The sequence below is a fragment of the Topomyia yanbarensis genome, chromosome 2, assembly GCF_030247195.1.
Source record: "Topomyia yanbarensis strain Yona2022 chromosome 2, ASM3024719v1, whole genome shotgun sequence".
In the NCBI taxonomy this organism is placed as follows: Eukaryota; Metazoa; Arthropoda; class Insecta; order Diptera; family Culicidae; genus Topomyia; species Topomyia yanbarensis.
The window spans coordinates 451,262,156-451,274,034 of NC_080671.1; the positions used below are offsets into that span (position 1 = coordinate 451,262,156).

At 42.2% G+C, this 11,879-nt stretch overlaps 2 protein-coding genes across 2 annotated transcripts; one reads left to right on the top strand and one right to left on the bottom strand.

Annotated features, from left to right (window-relative positions):
- Nucleotides 1–4,104: 4,104 nt before the first annotated feature.
- On the bottom strand, nucleotides 4,105–6,207 carry LOC131685804 (uncharacterized). The gene is made up of 3 exons (XM_058969756.1): nucleotides 5,611–6,207; nucleotides 5,287–5,554; nucleotides 4,105–5,226 (listed from the first exon to the last, which is right to left on the bottom strand). Exons 1-3 carry the CDS (start codon nucleotides 6,040–6,042, stop codon nucleotides 4,316–4,318), a joined length of 1,611 nt encoding a protein of 536 aa, XP_058825739.1. The 5' UTR covers nucleotides 6,043–6,207; the 3' UTR covers nucleotides 4,105–4,315.
- A 3,070-nt stretch (nucleotides 6,208–9,277) lies between these two features.
- LOC131685806 (uncharacterized) lies at nucleotides 9,278–11,530 on the top strand. Its single transcript, XM_058969757.1, has 5 exons — nucleotides 9,278–9,618; nucleotides 9,676–10,587; nucleotides 10,702–10,837; nucleotides 10,900–11,225; nucleotides 11,291–11,530. Exons 1-5 carry the CDS (start codon nucleotides 9,444–9,446, stop codon nucleotides 11,464–11,466), a joined length of 1,725 nt encoding a protein of 574 aa, XP_058825740.1. The 5' UTR covers nucleotides 9,278–9,443; the 3' UTR covers nucleotides 11,467–11,530.
- Nucleotides 11,531–11,879: the final 349 nt, after the last annotated feature.

An 11,879-nucleotide genomic window follows, 5' to 3' on the forward strand; every position in this document is an offset into this window, starting at 1 on the left:
CGTCTACCCTCCATTCCATGCCTGGAACCAGACTCGGGCTGGCAAATGCTACGTCAATCCATGCCTCCACCCCGTTTCTATGGAATGTGCTAGCGGAGCCATTATTAGCCGTTATTATTATTATTATTATTGCCGTTATTATTATTATTGTTATTGCAACACCCTCGTCGGAGGAGTGTATTACCTCTTGAACTGGGAACCGTCGCGGTGTACAGATTGCTACCATCCCAGACCCGTCCGACACCCAATTGCCGTTGCCGGCAGGGATGTTGTACGGGTCTGTTAGGAGGGCGACATCTGTCCTCGACTCTGAGACCGACTGCCACAACAGCTGTTGGGCTGCTGCACAATGGTTAAGATTTAGCTGTGTAACGTTCACGGCTCCTTCTTATTTGCCTCACCGAAGGGACACGAAGGTCCACCCATAGCATGATTACAGGCTTGCTTCTTAGCGGTGCAGATAAGGCATTTATGCGCCTTATTGCAGCCACGCTCCTTATGCCCCTCCTCGCCGCAGCGACGACATAGTTTGCTCCTGTCTTTACCCTAACAAGCGCACAGAAGCCCGCTCTATTGTTACTTCGCATTGTTCCTTAACGGCTGCGACGACATCGTCTGCGGTCGTGACCTCGTCCAGTTGTTTACACTGGAGAGTCATTTCCACCCCTAACGACCTCACCTGGGCGCCTTCACCCAGGACCTCTTGGGCCAAGGCCTTATAGACTGCGCTGGATTGTGCGCCTCGCTTCAGCACCAAAAGCATTTCGGCTGTATTGGTGTGTCTCACGCTGCGCACGTCTTGCCCGAGGGCCGAGAGGCTTTCGGCCGCCCTCATCGACTTTAGGACGTCGACATATTTGTCCTTGTCGGTCTTTAACCACAAGGCCTCGCCTCTGTTCTTGGCCTTCTTGGCGGGCCGCGGTGCATCCGGTGTCGGTGTCGGCTTCTTCTTGGTGACCAGCGTCCAGGGGTTTACGCCCCCCTGCCCCGGTTGTGCCGAGTTGCTGGTACCTTCTCTCTGCCCGGCGGGGTCATTTTCGCCCTGGTTTACCTCAACCAAACGGCGTTTGGCCGTGACGGTTACACGCCGTATGGTGTTGGTTTTTGCACCCTCGCCTGGTGACTTCCTAGGGCGCTTCGCGTTCGACGTCGTCTTGCGATTGCCCTTCGAAGGGAACTCAGCCGCCGCTTCGAACGACTTGGCTGCTCCAAAGAAGGGGAAGGCCCCTGTCTGGGTACCTATGTCTCTCTTCCCTCCCTCTTGGAGGCCACTGTCTGGGTTTCTCTGTCGAACTTCTCCCGACATTCCACCTTCTTGGCGTTAGCCTGCTGTTCCCGTCTTGCGACACGAATAGCCTTCCGGAGCACCAGCAGGCTCTGTTTCAGCTCCTTGCTGATATTTTGCTTCGCGTTAGTGAACTCGATTATAGTATCGAGCTGCTCCACCACTTTACGCATCGCGGTTAGTGGCCCGTCCAGCGCGTTGGTAGGGCTATTTTCTACCACTGCTGGGGGGTCACTAGTGCTGTCGGATGCAGCCCCCGTCGCTCCACTACTCTCCCCACTGGGGGGAGACCTCATCAAACCACCTTTAGCAAAGGGGTTCGGCACCTCCGCTTGTTTGGTTTTATTGTTTTTCACGTCGCTCATTGATCCCACGAGTCGCGCGAGAAAGAATGGTCCGCCACGCCAGAGCTCCGCAGTAACGTGGTAAGGGACACTTATTGTGGGGGTTGCCCACGTACCCCACAGGCTTCGTTAACGATCGAGCATCTTTTTCACCCCCTCGATCACTTTTCCCTCGGAACGGGTCGCTTCACGCCTTGGACTTGGGGTTATGACCTTTTTTTGCTTTACGTGGTGACCGCGGCCCAGATCATCACAACCATCCTCCTGGACCTGTAGCTCTAGTTCTCAATAGTTCCAAGTACGTAGGTTATTACAGACATGCTACTACTGAGATCCGTCATTCGCTAGCGGAGTTAAGTTAGCCTAAGAGTGTTTTTTTTACAATGGAGAAGACCTTTACATCCTAGCCCAGTACACGTGCTATTGGTAGGGTCCAATCTACCACACGGGGTGCACTGGGGGCGTGTCGGGCTCGAATGGTGAGGCTGCCATTAATACCGACTAAACTCCATTGGGCTCCGCCATCATTCCTCCCAGGAACTACCTCTCGGTATTACTTCTGGGGGAGCCTAGGAGTGTGAAACGGTTCATTCGCTGTATTGTTGCACTTTGTATACTTGCCGTGAATGACGGCTTGGAAGACCCCTTATCCACACATACACACAGAACTGGGACTACTGCTGAACGTGGGTGGCAAGGGCTCGACTGTGGCGGCTGGAACGAGGGCTTCCATAGTACCAACTGCGTTGCGTCACAGTATTGGCGTTCGAGGGAACGACTGTGATCTTCAAACGCACCATGTTCACCAGTTTTGTGCTGCTTCCCGTTGACAGCAAAAGATAAAAGAACACAGGCTTTGAAACAAGAAGACCTCCTTTGCGCTGCTCACCTCCTTCCTGGGGGACGTGAAAAAGCCGCACCCCTATTAGACATTTCCGTCGAGCGACTGGTACGTCTCGTCATCCATGATCACAACCTTCAGCCGCTGTCTTTGAGTGGCTGCTTGTGCTTCCGACACGGTCAGCTTCGATTTTCGTTTCCTTATGACGATGTACATGTCGGCAAAATATTTTTTTACCCTCTGGCCGGTCGCACCGACCTACCGATCCAAGGCACGGACCGCTTCAGCGTTTGTTGGACCTGCCGGTCTGGAAAAACTGTCGAATGGCCATAACTCGTCTTGCGCTCCGATCTCTCACCTTCCTTCAGGAGCGCCAGGATATCGTATACAGGCGCTCGGCTGTATCCGTACGGCACAAAGTGCGTCATGATGACGGACTTCTTCGCTCTAGGGAGGAACCGGAAAACTTCAGTACATTCGCCGTGGCTGCCGCGAACGAACTGAAAGAGTTGTCAAATTTTTAATGTAACCTAGTTGAGTTGATCGTAGAGCAGTGGAAGAGGCATTTTCGCCATTTTAAAATAGAGGCTGCGAGAATCGGACTGACTGTATACTCTGACAAGACAGAGTACATGGTAGCTGTTAGAGAACGAGGCAGTACGATTTAAGAATACCGTTGATTCCGTCGTGGAAACCGACAGGGTTGTCGACGAAATCATAAATCTTGGAACCTTAGTAAAATGTGATGTCGATGTTAGCCGCGAGGTAAAAAGCATGTTGCGGCTACGAACAGAACTTTCTATGGTTGACGTAGGCAGCTAGCCTCGCAGCCTACAGACGCGCATAAAACTGGCTCTATACAAATCGCTAATACTCCCTATTACTTTGTACGGCCTCTGTAGGCATGGGCGTTAAAGAAAGCAGACTATCAAGTGCTAGTTTTGGTTGAGAGAAGAATTTTGCGTTCAATACTCGGCGGCACAGTAGGAAATCGAGAATGGCGTAGACATATGAACCACGAACTATACCAAATATACAATCATGCTGACATTGGAAGGCTTATAAAATACGGCACACTACAGTGGGCTGGACATGTAGTGCGAATACCGGAGGTCGGCCCAAGATGGAGTAACCTGGAAGTCTAACATACATTCGGTCACGATAGCATTTCTATTTATTGACGATCACCGGTGGTCCCACCACCAGGTGGCAATATAATCGCGAGAAATCGGTGAACCTTAGACCTTTTTTTTAATGTAAGCATTACGTTGCTGCAGGGCTATGGCATTTAATATGCAATTTTATAGTTGGTCGCACAGAATTCAGAACCCTAGAATCCAAGTAACTTGTAGGTTCCTGTTCCGTACAACAAATCGTAGACTTTATTTCGTCGCTTAAGTTTATTAGTAACTTAACATTTTCTTGTACCAATTCTCAGTGAGGTCAGATTTGGGGTTTCTTATTGTCCTCTACCCCACATGACGACTGGTTACGGTAGAGTAATAACACGTTTGTTTCCCTTTCTCTAAACATTATAAAAAATAAAGTAAATAAATGCCGTCACAAATCAGGCCTTAGGGCAAATACAGCAAAAAGATTAATAAAACTGACGAAAAATTCTCTTTTACGTTTATTTGTATTATATACTTCCTGATATTTTAGATTTCCATTGAAAGCGAAAGCAAATTAGGTAGCTTTTGCATTTTTTTTTACAAACCAGTAAATTTAATTTGGTATCGGAGTTCATTTTTTTGATCCATTGTTAATGATTATAAAATTAAATAATATAAATTCAACGCGAGGATTAACAAAACAAATCAACATAAGTTCCATCCGAGGTTCATTTTACCATTGCTCGTCGATTTCGTTATCTGCTTTGGTTGCAGTAAATGTCATTTTTCGGACCATCATTTCCTCAAATGAGGAATCCTGATCATTTGCACTGTGCTGTGGCTTTCGATGCTTCCGTAGTTTTGCCCGAAAGTTCACTGCCTGTTTTGATTCGCGGTGTAAGTGATTCGCCATACTCCTTCCGTCATCCATGTTGCTTGTCCTATCCGCACCAAGTATGACTGATCCGGTTGAAAAGTCTACATTGCCTAGATTGAAACCCGCCGGGACTATGTTGAGTACCGAAGGTGCACCGACAGTTGCTCTGGTACTATTGAAGGTATTTTCTGCCATAGCTGATTGTTTTCCAACGGGTGCACGGCGAAGTTTAATTTTGTTCAGCGCTGGCAGCAAATCGGAAACGTTTTTATCATATGTTCTATTTTGAGGGCGCTGATAGGCTGGAACAACGTGTGGAATATCGGGAATAGTTTTGGGTGCTTCAGCAGGTTTTGCTTGTCGAATCTGAACAGGAACCTCAAACTCAACTTTTGGCGGTTCTTCTTCGTCTGAAAACGATTCGTTGACAAGCTTAGAATACTCAAGCTCTGTTGACTTTCGGTCTTTACTCTTCGAGATCAAAACTGCGCTCACATTAGGTAATACTGGCGTATTTGTCGGTAGATAATCGGACACGGCGTTTGTCGTTACAACCGATGATGCCGTATTTCGCTTGTCCCACTCGAGAAACTTTTCACGCGCTTGTTCAATTATATAATTGTTTCGAAAACGCGATTTCTCTGTTTGGCGAGGTACGCAGTGGCTGGGATACTCCGGCCTAAACGTATTTGTATAATACTTCATACTTTCATTACGATCATTGTCTTCAAATCGTCGTATATCTAAAGTTCGTAGAAGAGGCATTTCTGCAAGACAAAATTTCATTAAAACTATTACATTTAATTGCGACGGATTCGTTAGCTCACTGTCGTAGAATTCTGCTTGATCCACCAGCATCACCATCTCTCCACCAGCCTTCTTCAGAAGATCTGTCGCATTGTTGGTCACGTTTTGGTGGGACGTGATTTTCATTGTACCAAAATACATATCAATTTCGGTAACCTGATGTTGTCGAATGTCGCAAAATCTGATTGACACAGCTTCTTCAATACATGTTTCGAAAACACGAACCACTCCCGGACTCCAGTCTTGAATCATTTTAGTGACCGTTTTACCTTCCAAATAATTGTAGCCCTAACGAAAAAACATTGAATTGTTATTGAAATTATCATTAACCGACGTGTACATACCGACTCCGCCGGCAAGATTCGCTCTAATCCCCCATGTTTCACACTGGTTTTGGTAGACGCAAATCTGTCAGGAAGTGGTTTTATGTATTGGCAGCTCGTTTTAACGGGAACTCCTTCATCAATAGCCCACAGGTTGCAGTGCACCTGGCCGTTCAGTTCTTTTATTATTTCATCTACCTCAGCCCTTACCCATCGAGATAGTTGGAAATAAAACACCGCCACCAGCTCTCCTTTCTGCCTGGGAGTGTAGACTCCAGTGCTTATGTTCCCTCGGCCGTAAGTCGTCTCGCAGAAATCGTTAATTTCCATCTGAAAGCTTTGGTCCTCCTCATTAAACAGATAGGCAGATTCATGCTTGAACCAAAAGTTGTGCGGATTAATGTAATGCGTTATGCGGATGAGATCAACATCCTGGTCCTTTTGATTGGCCATCCTTTTCCTTGAACTACTAGGAATTCGGTAAATCTTTCGCTGCAATTCTAATCACCAGTGTGCGACGAAACAATAGACATATTCTGTAATAATATTAATTCGACCGAGGATATACAAAACGAGCGGAAAACCTTTGTAAGTTTCGGCCCAATGACAAAAAAATGGCGCTCATACACTGAAGTAAAAGAAATTAGGATTTATTTCATTTTACCGACTTTACCACGGGTTCCAGATTTTACATTCAACTAAAACGTTTTGTTGATTCAAAAAGGCCTGATTCTTCTGCGTGTACACTGAAAAAGAAAAACATGCATAGTTAGCTTACTTTCTATTCCCGTTTCTTTTATTCTGCTGTGATTTTGCAATGAGTATTTTTCCTCAAATACACATCAATCATGGTGAATAACGGGTTCAGAGGGGAAGGAAAAAGCTTTGGAAGTTAATGATAACAGTTTGTGGTAGATACACTCAAGTGAAACATAAGAAATCTTCAAAAATATGAATACTGTACGGCTAGGTTAGGGTTCATAACCGTTCTATTTAAAAGAATTTAATCAACCCACCAAAGCGTAACGAATATAAGTTGACTTTTGGAAGCAATTAGCTCTCATTTCGAGCATACAAAACTTTCTGCGAGGTTGTTTTATACCGGTTCTGAAAGAAAAATTCAAAAATACGATACAGTATCCCTTATTTGGGGAAAAAGTCTGTTTCCATCTTGAAGGAAATTAATTTTCTTCCACATTACTTCCAGTTTTTTATACGGATATGATCAGTTTTCTTTAAAAATGCAAAAATTACGTAAACTTCGAAAATTTTCTACCAATTTTCAGGCCATATGAGAAAACATCCACCTCAAGCATGTGGCGCCCCTATATATGTCTCCTGCGTAAATATGCCAATCGCGAAGGCTCGTTCCATTTAATGAAAAGTCACCTTTAGTGAGTATTTTGGCTGAATTATTAAAATTTCTGACAGCTAATTTATAACCACAGATGCAAACCAAAGGAGATTAGTTTGTTTTCCTCACGATATACCTAACCCGAGGGGCAAACACTAAATCTTCAATGCGACACAGTGCTAAAAGTCGTACGTAATTAGTTATTTTAAGTAGCATTAAGTACCATAAAGTACATTAAGTACCGCCAATATTTAAAAAGTACATGACAAATTGACCGTAATTGAAGTAGCGGAAAGTTTTTAAGTGCATATCTTTTGTACTTTAAATACGCAAAATATTTTGAGTGCCGCTTTATGTACTTTGAATACTTTAAGTACTTGTACAAAGACATTAATTACATTAGGAATCATATTAAGTACAACATAAGTAGTTTTAAGTACTTTCATTAATTACTTTTATCTCATTTAAAATATGCAGTTATTTTCAATACGACGCACTTAAACCTGGTAGTGCTGCCCTCGTTCCCCCCGAATAGAATTTTACAATAGCATTGACCCTACAAATAATCATGAAACAATAAGTATTATAATTATTACTGATTCAACATTGTTCGACGCAGAGTTCTCGCAATAGATTCTCAATAAAATTTCATGTAACAATCAATTTTACTGTTCAGCAAAAAAAGAAATATACAGTAAATTCACATTGAATTTTACTTTTTTTCGAGAAAATAAATGTATGAAAATAAAACGATTTCTTGAATGTTAAGATACACAACCACCCTCTTTTCTACTGTAAAAGTCGATTTTGCATTGAAATTTACTGTACCAACGTTTAAGTTTATTGTTTTTGTATTGTAGGATGACACTACACTGAAAATAATCGATACGGTAAAACCATATGCTATGTTAAAAAGTAAAAGAAATGATTTCCCTTTGAATTTCACATGAAAATATAATAAAAAGCATTTCATGTGGTGTTTCAAATTAAATTCAAACAAATTCCACGCGAATACGACATATTTATGAACATTTGCCATGCTATTGAGTCGTAAAGTATAAACTTTACACATGACTTTCGCATGAAAAACATTTAGTGCTTTTCTACATGTAAAACAATTGATTTCACCGATTCTTCTGCCAATGAAATCTATAAGTAAAACAATGCACTCCCTCGCAGAAAAGATTACTTAACAATCGTCCTACGCTGATCCACTTTGTTCGATGTTTTGTTGAACGTAGGGCTGTTTTTGTAGGGTTTTGACGTCTTACACGCAACGCAAAATGCATTACAAATTTCTATTTTTATGGAAAGAAATGCATTTAATTTCGCCGATTTTTAAAAATGCATCATAAGTGATCTGCCCCTAGTATTCACGTGTAATTCATTTGAAAATTTTAGTCAATGGTATTTGTGCTTTTCACACCATGTTCACATGAATTTCATTTGAAAATTATATTTCCCACACTCGAATGGATATTCAAGTGGCAACCGTGTGCATTTCATGTGTTTGTGGATTGAAATAATTCAATAGATTTCCACATGATGTTAACGTGTTAATTTTTTTCAGTGTAGAATTTATTGTAAATTATTGTAAAATTACTGATTTGCAGTGAAAATCATGGTTTTGTTACTGTACATTTCCAAAGAGAATAGGGAAAGAGACGAAGAGTGAAAATCAGTCAAAACGGCAACACGCCCTTTATGATGATTTCAACACTAGAATTTTGGCAACCGCTTCTATAGGCAGCACTTTAAATGACTCCTATGATATTTTGAAAACAAACCGTATGTCGATCGATGGATTTGTTTATCAAACGATGTGCATTTCGAAACAAAGAGATGAAATAATTCTAAAGCTTATTTTTACTCATACATATACTCTAGAATGCACCTTACAATCACGATTGAACTAAATTATGATGAAAATTCAAATTTCTTTTTTGATAGAAGTACAATACTTATCTCCTCCAACTCAGGCATGAGTAATGTTTATTTACATTGCACGATTGGTCTGCTCAATAAGGTATTTTTGGCTTCACACTATTCGTCTCTTTCCCTATTCTCTTTGTACATTTCTATTCGGGCCTCGACCTAACCTGAACCAATTTTTGCAGTGTAAAATGTTTTGTTTTCCTCACGAAATAATTCATCGCCTTTTCTTTTTAAACGGAAATAGAAAGTTCAATTGGTGTAAAAATCGGTGTGGTTTTTAAATAACATTTAAAACAAAAAATTCGAGAATGTCAGCGTCTTTTTCTCTGTTTGGGAAAAAAGCAAGTTTCGCTGTTTTCAAAAATTATGCTCGACGACAAAATGTTCTTACCCTTCTATTTCAACATCTTGATTTTACCGCACCATAAAAAGTCGTTTGTGATCGGGCAGTTGGCGATCGATAATAAATTGAACATCGAATGTGCCTTAACCATTGAATAATAGTACAAATCAGTTTATACGTTAGTTAATATTTCTTAGGTTAATAGTTTTACATGCTAGTTCAATGCCTCTCCACACGAAGCATAACGTTGCTTTATCCAGTACGAGATTACTTAGCGAAGCGGATCGTTCCTACCGCGCAGGCAGAGAAACGGATGCAATTTACTATTCGACGGAGGCTCTGTGTACGGGACTACATAACAAGTTTGATAATGCTGGTCGCCGGCTACCGCAAAGTGGTAAGTATGGTCTATTATTATTATTTCAGCGCGGTAATAAACAACGTATATTCGCAGAAAGTTCGCTCGTGTCAATACTTGGAGAGCTCAACTGTGATGCACCTCCAGTATCTAAACCTTATGATCCAGCCGTTGGCTTCCCTTTAATACATCAACGATGTTTGCTATTCCCGGAGCAATGGACCATTTTTCAAATTAATAAATCCTACACTCCTCGCTGGAATCTTCTGACACACCAGCAACGGTTGCAAGAGAGAACATCAATCGATCTGGTACTGTTTACTTATCCAAACTCTGAGATAATGGGCGGCAAACCTATAATGATTCGTATCGATCCTCCAAATGATCTTGAGTTTTATTCGCTAGTATCCTCGATTCCAGTGAAGGTAAAAAAAGATTTGCAGGAAGAGTGCGAGTCAGGTCTGTTGCGCCACGAAGAAATGGAAACTTATATTTCCAACGTAATCGATCGACTAACTGCCTTTCTTGGTCCTTGGATCGTTTTGTTTAGTGGCAAATTTATCTCGTCAAAGGATCAACAGGTGGAGGCAGAGATCTTCAATCGAGTAGAGGATTTCTGTATTGTTAATAAGCGCAGCAAACGGGATCAGGTGCTAATTTCATTAGTTGCCAGACGGTTGGATATGATTGATCAGGAGACGATATATCGTTTCTGCTTTAAAATGACAAGCAGCGACGAAAGTTTGCTGACGAAGTTGTTTAATTTTCTCGTTGACTTGAAGGAGCGTAAATTCGACCAGAATCAAAGATTAGACTGCTATCCGTGCCTAATGATTGTGGGCGAGCTGGTCGACTGTTACCCCTGGGAAGCAGTGAACACAAATCAGGAATTCAGTCGTCTTGGTTCATTTCGAATCTTGTGGCAACTGTACGAGGCGCATAAGGCTAATATTTTGCGAGGATACCTGCGGGTTCCAGTGAAAAATTGCTACAATATCATCAACCCAGGTAGGTACTAGAAGAATTTCTTAGATTCTTAAAGTCTATTTAATCGCTAGATTATTTCTAAAATTTCTTATTTTAAAGTTGTATATTAATAGAGGTAGTAATGTTTTTCTTCAGATAAAAGCTTGGTAAAAATGAGTGCTCGGCTGCAAGCTTTCTATAAAGAGTGGTACCCGGAATTCAAACTGATCGTCGATCAGCCTCCAGCGGATGGCGAGCTCTCTACGATCCTGCAAGAGGCTGATGTAATGATGTAATAATTTGAGTTTGTTTGTGCCACCTACCTACATTCTATTATCAATTTGAGTGTTATAGATACAACGGTCACGGTAGCGGTCTCCAGTTCATGGATGGTGATACGATTCTTCAACACAACATAAAAAGTTTGATCTTTCTGTTTGGCTGCGATTCAGTACGACTCTTTCCCAAAGGACTATTCAGTGAAATGACTGGAAGTCATTTGTACTACAATATCGCAAAATGCGCCGCAATTGTTGGTGCTTTGTGGGTGCTGACTGATTTCTACACCGATTACTATTCCATAATGTTGGTTGGTGGCTGGATTCCAACGGGTAATCCGAAGATGCGTGAATATTCTGTTACCGATTTGGATCCATCAGCTTTCAAAAATGGAACACTGGGTGAGTATCGGCTTCAAGCTAGATTGAAAACTAGGCCAATATATGAATTTTTAATATTTGCACAGTCCTGCAGAATAAACCGAATCTCGTACTGGAGGAGCATTGCGAAGACAATCTACTATCACTGATGGCACTGTTCCGTCGGCGGAAGTGGCTTCCGAAGCGAATCCGCTACGCCATGGTGTGCCGTGGTCTCCCTACGATCAATGACACGTATTTTGACGATAACCTAAGTGATTAACTGTCGATTGTACCTAGTCAACAATGTAATATAATAAGGGACCCCAAACGAAAGAACTTCTGTCTAGAACGCAAAAAGAATCTCCTCGAATGTTGAATCAACAAGGTTTAAATTTGTCGTTCTTTCGTGGTGTCAGAGCAAGACAAGACTCCTTCTGTCGGTCACTTTCCATTCCCGCATCGGATTACCTCCAATTGAATAATGGAAAGCAGCAATCTTTATGATTCAATTTGATGATAAATTCGCTCTCGGTGTCGGATCGGTATCTGATTTGAGCGGAGTAGAAGCGATTCCAACAGGCTATAAGTATTGTTTGTTTGTGTATACTTTTTTCATACATTTTGCAAGTGCTGAGTAGCGGGATGGGGTGCACGTGTGTTCGTTTGAAGCGCGCGAGAACTAATCATTGCTTA